Below are 6,000 nucleotides of genomic sequence, written 5' to 3' on the forward strand. Positions count from 1 at the left end.
TGTGTGCGCATGGATGTGCATGTCTGTTTGTGTGTGTGTGTGTGTGTGTATTTCTGTTTTTGTCTTTGTATGTGAGTGTGTGTGTGTGTTTGCTTGTGCCTCTATGGTCATGTGTGTGTCTGTCTCTGTGTGTGTGTGTGTGTGTGTATTTCTGTTTTTGTCTTTGTATGTGAGATTGTGTGTGTTTGTGCGTGCGTGTGTGCGTGTTTGCTTGTGTCTCTATGGTCATGTGTATGTCTGTCTCTCTGTGTGTGTGTGTTTGACAGGGCGCTGTCCTCGCTGCCGTCTCGAGCCACAAGTTTAACTCGTTTTACGGGGACCCCCCAGAGGATCTGCATGACTTCTCCGAGGACCCCACATCTTCAGGTACGTCCCCTCAGTGCCGCTGCAGTCATCTCAGGAGTCTGAGCCTTCTGATGACCCCTGCGCGACCTCTGTGTGTGTGTGTGTGTGTGTGTGTGTGTAGCTGTAGGATCTCTGCTTACACTATGGGGTCTTCTGTTCATGTTGCTCACTTACAAACACATGCATACACACAAATGTAAACACGTACACACACACACACACACACACACATCAAAAGGTGAAGTCGGACGCTGTTATGTGAATTTTCAAACATGTCTGTTTCAATTTTGTAATATCAAAAGTGTGTGTGTGTGTGTGTGTGTGTGTGTGTGTGTGTGTGTTTGATGTTGTGTAAGAGTCATCAGTTGTTCGACCACACAGTTGTTGTGTTACTCCTACACTGCACCCAGAAGATGTGAGTTGCTTCACACACAACATCATGAACATATATATGCACTCGGGTTTGGTTAGCTGACTGCACAGTACACACACACACACACACACACCCTCTGTAACCGCTGTAGTTGAATGCAGCAGTGTGTCAGTGTTTGCATGTGTGTATAAATAACCCAGAGCTGCTCGTGTTTACAGCGGTGTATCATTAATATCCTCTGATTATCTCTGTGAGTGTTGAAGAGGAGCACACGCCGCTCTGCAGCCCTCCTCACAGACCCTTATTTATCAGAGCTCCACTGCAGGACAGCAGGACTCAGCCGCACTCATCATTTAGGATTCATTCATTCATTCATTTTCTTGTCAGCTTAGTCCCTTTATTAATCCGGGGTCACCACAGCAGAATGAACCGCCAACTTATCCAGCAAGTTTTTACACAGCAGATGCCCTTCCAGCTGCAACCCATCTCTGGGAAACATCCACACACACAATCACACACACTACGGACAATTTAGCCTACCCAGTTCACCTGTTTCGCATGTCTTTGGACTGTGGGGGAAACCGGAGCACCCGGAGGAAACCCACGCGAACACAGGGAGAACATGCAAACTCCAAACAGAAACACCAACTGAGCCGAGCCTCGAATCAGCGACCTTCTTGCTGTGAGGCGACAGCACTACCTACTGCGCTACTACCTCGCCATCTAGGATTTAGGTTTAATCAATAGGGTTTAGGTCTGGGCTCTGGCTGGGCCACTCGTGTGCTTTGGGTCATTGTCCTGCTGGAAGCGTCGCCCCAGTCTGAGGTGGAGAGCACTCTTGTGCAGGTCTTCATTCAGGATGTCTCTGTACATCGCTGCATTCATCTTTCCCTCTATCCTGACTAGTCTTCCAGTTCCTGCTGCTGAAACACATCCCCACAGCATGATGCCAACACCACCATGCTGCACTGTAGGGATGCTGTTAGCCTGCTGATGAGCGCCGCCTGCTGTTCTCCAAACGTAACGCCTGGCGTTCACTCCAAACAGTTCAGTTTGAGTCTCATCAGAGCAGAGAGTTTAGTTTCTGATGCTCTGAGAGTCCTTCAGATGGTGAACTCCAGGCGGGGAGTGTCTTCCGTCTGCCCGCTCTACCATACAGATGCCTGATTGGTGGATTGCTGCACAGATGGTTGTCCTTCTGTAAGGTTCTCCTCTCTCCACAGAAGAGCGCTGGAGCTCAGACAGAGTGACCATCGGGTTATTGATCACCTCCCTGACTGAGGCTCTTCTCCCCCGATCACTCAGCTTAGATGTCCGGCCAGCTCTAGGAAGAGTTCTGCTGGTTAAACATCTTCCACTGACTGATGATGGAGGCCGCTGTGCTCATTGGAGCTTTGAGAGCAGCAGAAATGTTTCTGTCACCTTCCCCAGCCTTGTGCCTCCAGACAATCCTGTCTCAGAGGTCTACAGACAGTTCCTTTGTCTTCAAGCTTGGTTTGTGCTTTGTCATGCACTGTCAACCCTGGACCCTTATATAGACAGGTGTAGCCTTTGGCGGAGGGGTGTTGCGGACGACAGTACAGAGGGTTGGAAAGTCATGGCAGTAAGTGAAAGTGAACTGCAGACGGGGGATGAGGGCGGTTGAGGAGGGCGATCGGTAAAATGATGTGCTGGATCAGATTACAGAGATTCCGGATCTGGCGTGTTCCGCCACAAGTTAAGCCCTGGTGTAACCCCTCAACACCACTCATTACCCCTCCATTTCTTTTCTTTAAGAACTCCTCAGTGTTGTCGGCTGGCGTCTTCTGATAGAGCTGAGTTGCTGATTATGAACCGGTTCTACAGCTGACCTGCTGAAGTCCTCTACAGTGTGCTTAATCGACTCATCCAGGTGTGTGTGAATCCTCCAGCGGAGTGTTTCTCCTGAAGTGGAGCTCCTCAGGGCTGTGTCCCGGCCGCTGTGCTGTCTCTCTCTGGCTTCTGATAGTATAGGGATGCAGCCTTTATACCAGGGGTGTCAAACTCAGTTCCTGGAGGCTGAAGCCCTCCACAGTTTAGTTCCAACCCTGCTCCAACACACTCACCTGTAGGATTCAAACAAGCCTGAAGGACTCAATTAGTTTGATCAGGTGTGTTTAATTAGGGTTGGAACTAAACTGCGCAGAGCTGCGGCCCTCCAGGAACTGAGTTTGACATTCCTGCTTTATACTGTCTGATATGATATGTCTCAGTGGAGCGAGTGATGTCACTGTGAGAGGCGGGGTTAGGGGTGGGGTTAGGTGAGCATATTCAAAAGTATTGGATGCAGTTCAGCTTGCATCTGCACTGAGTCTGCAGCCAGACCCCTGTTCTTGGTTCTGTTATTAGGCAGTATAGTCAGTCAATCATCTGTTATACTGATGCGCACACACACACACACACACACATTTATCTGCCCCTCAGTCGGAGTTGCAGGAGTTTGAGAAGTGTGTTCAGCATCTGTCCTGAGATTGGTTGACAGTAAACCGCAGTGATCCTCTGTAGGCCGTCTGACTCTGTCACTCCTCATCCAGTGCTGTGCTCAGTGGTGAAGCTGCAGGTGAGGAGTGTGAGGGCTGTGTTTGATCATCCACTACAGTTCAGCGGATCAGCAAGTTCTCCATGTGCTGCACATGAGGAGAGCGTGAGCCGAGCCCTCGTCTCTTCTCCAGTGGACGTCTGCAGGTGTCTGTGTGTGTGTATGGGTCAGCACAGACGTCTGACAGGAGACCATCATCAGGATCTCATCACTCCTGTCCTGTGTGCACTTCACTGACCCCTACAGAGGGCACTTCAACACTACTGTCACACACTTCACTGAACAGCACTGAGCAGCCAATCAGATCCCTCCGCTCATCAGATCAGAGCTGCTGTTGGCTCCTCATCAGGCAGATGCAGCGTTCCTGAACTGAGGGCTGATCCTCCTCTGCATCACCTGTGTGTGTGTGTGTGTGTGTGTGTGTGTGTGTGTGTGTGTTTTACACCTGAGCTCAACACTTCACACATGAACATGCTCATTTCACACTCCTGAAGCTCCTGTTTCTGTGTTGTGTTGTTGTTTAGTGTGTTGTGTTCATCCTCGACTCCTGCTGCCTGTGCTCATCATGCTGCTCAATGTGTGTGTGTGTGTGTGTGTGTGTGTGTGTGTGTGTGTGTGTGTGATTGTGTGTGATTCTGCTGCTGGTAATAATGTGGATCTTCAGGCGTCTGCAGGACAGGAAGTCTCTGAGCGGCGATTGAGAAACTGCAGCACTTCTCTGTCGCAAAATTCAACTCTCACTTCCTGTCAGTGTGTGTGTGTGTGTGTGTGTGTGTGTGTGTGTGTGTGTTGTTGGTCTTCGCTTTCTACACCTCTGACACAGCAGCGGTCGGAAACCCACTGATCAGCACACACACACACACACACACACACTCTGTCTGCATGCTGACACACTGACATCACTGAGTGTTTTCTGGCACACTGAGAGTGAGCAACACCAGCTAAACCCTAATCTGCTGACATTTCAATAAACATCTGCATTTACACACACACATGCATGCACACGCACACACACACACACACACATGCATGCACACGCACACACACACACACACACACACACACACACACACACACAAATAATGTAATCAGTAAAGTCATAATCTGTCCAAATATTAGAGTGCACATCACACAGGAAGTGAAGACCTGCATTAACAGGAAAAGGTTGCATTTAAAAGCAGGACAGAGATCATCATCTGCTCAGAGGTGCCAGAATAAAACAAAAGCATAATGTGAAAAATAACTTTAATCAGGCCGATATCAGAAGACTGGAGAGCTCAAGCAGAAATAAAGCAAATGTGCAACCAGCTGGAAAGTGTGCGTCCACAACTGATGATGACCAAACGGCAGAGGAGCAGAGTCTGACCCTCACAGTATAAACTCAGACAGAGGACAGAATACACTCAATTTACATTAATGAATCAGCAGAGAGCAGTTTGCTGATCGACTGTGCACAAGTTCAACTATGCCAATCAAATCAGCTGGTCCTGATGGTCTCGCGGGCTTCTTACTAAAAGTCTGACAGAAGAGCTGTCAGCGGTGCGGTGTCCTTTATTTAGGAAATCAGCTCATTTGAAGATACTTCCAGCAACATCTCTCATCATCCCTGTGCCTAATACTGCCTGTAGAGAACTGTGACTTCAGACCAATTGCTCTCACGTCAGTATAATGAACTGCTTCACAGTATATGGTGTATTAGCACTAAACTTGATCCACTTCAGTTTGCAGATAGCAGAGGAGTAGGCACATGCCAGGCCATCAATAGTGCTGCACTTTGTATTAAATCATTTAGCAGGCGCTGATGCATATGCACAGGTACTGTTCTTTGATTTTAGCTCCGTGTTTGATTAGGAAACTAAAAAAGTTAGGAGGAAACTCAACAGATATTGAATGGGATCACTCCTATTTAAAGGGCCGTGACACCCGCTCGTTTCAGCAGGGGGTTTTCACACCTCTAATTTGGAAAAAGTCAGGAAAGTGGGCGTGTCCAGCTCTGTTTAGGGGGGAGTGTCGAGGAGCAAAAGAGGGAGGGTCTGTAAAAATTTGCATTAAAATAGGAGTGTCGGTTTCTGCTGATTTTCAGAGTCAAAACACAGACACACACACGCACACACACACACACACACACACAAACAGGGGAGAAAGACAGTGACTGTGTTTGCATGGACATCTGTAATTAAATTATTTGACTAATTATATTAAATGGTGGACTTTAACTGCAGTTTGGCTCTTTCATTCAGGAATTTCAGTCATGCCCCTCACGACAAACCAGATATTCTCTGTAACTTAGATGCACTCGGCAGGTAGCGGCAGAAAGCCGTGTGTGTTATTCCTGTCACAAAATGCGGTGAAAATCCTCCATGACAGTAGGTTTGGTCGTGGTGCTAACATGTTTACACTCGGTGTCTGTGTTCACACCAGAAGCAGAACATGCATCAAGCGTGAGTGATTTACATGTTAAGTCAATGTAAATGCGTGAATAGACATCCTGCGGCGTGATACGCGCGAATGACGTGAATTGCGCAAATGGGGTGGTGCAAATTAAGCGTTTTACGCGCTTAACATGTGTTTCGCGCAAATCGCTCGAGTTCGAAATCTGAACTTCAGCGGACATTCGCGCCGTGTTAACCAATCAGGAGCTTGCTCTTGTGTGGGCGTGATTGTGACGTATCGCCTGTTGATGGTGTCCCAGGGGAAATCCTCCAGCCGACACCGACAACAGTTC

The 6,000-nt window shown here is 48.3% G+C and overlaps 1 protein-coding gene across 17 annotated transcripts in view; it reads left to right on the forward strand.

Moving 5' to 3' along the window:
• caskb (calcium/calmodulin-dependent serine protein kinase b) overlaps positions 1–6,000 on the forward strand; it is a 75,944-nt gene that overhangs the window by 47,702 nt on the left and 22,242 nt on the right. For 13 of the 17 annotated variants that reach the window (XR_015492452.1, XM_087254779.1, XM_087254778.1 and 10 more), the window contains exon 10: positions 267–366. Coding sequence is in view for 16 of the 17 variants with exons in the window: in XM_087254779.1 (XP_087110905.1) it covers positions 267–366 (100 nt within the window). In the remaining variant the exon portion in view is untranslated. Of the gene's footprint in view, positions 1–266; positions 380–6,000 lie in introns of all 17 variants that reach the window. The other 4 variants (XM_087254787.1, XM_087254788.1, XM_087254789.1 and 1 more) reach the window with 1 other exon arrangement.

The sequence above is a fragment of the Danio rerio genome, chromosome 6, assembly GCF_052040795.2.
Source record: "Danio rerio strain M-AB ecotype USA chromosome 6, GRCz13ab, whole genome shotgun sequence".
Taxonomy (NCBI): Eukaryota; Metazoa; Chordata; class Actinopteri; order Cypriniformes; family Danionidae; genus Danio; species Danio rerio.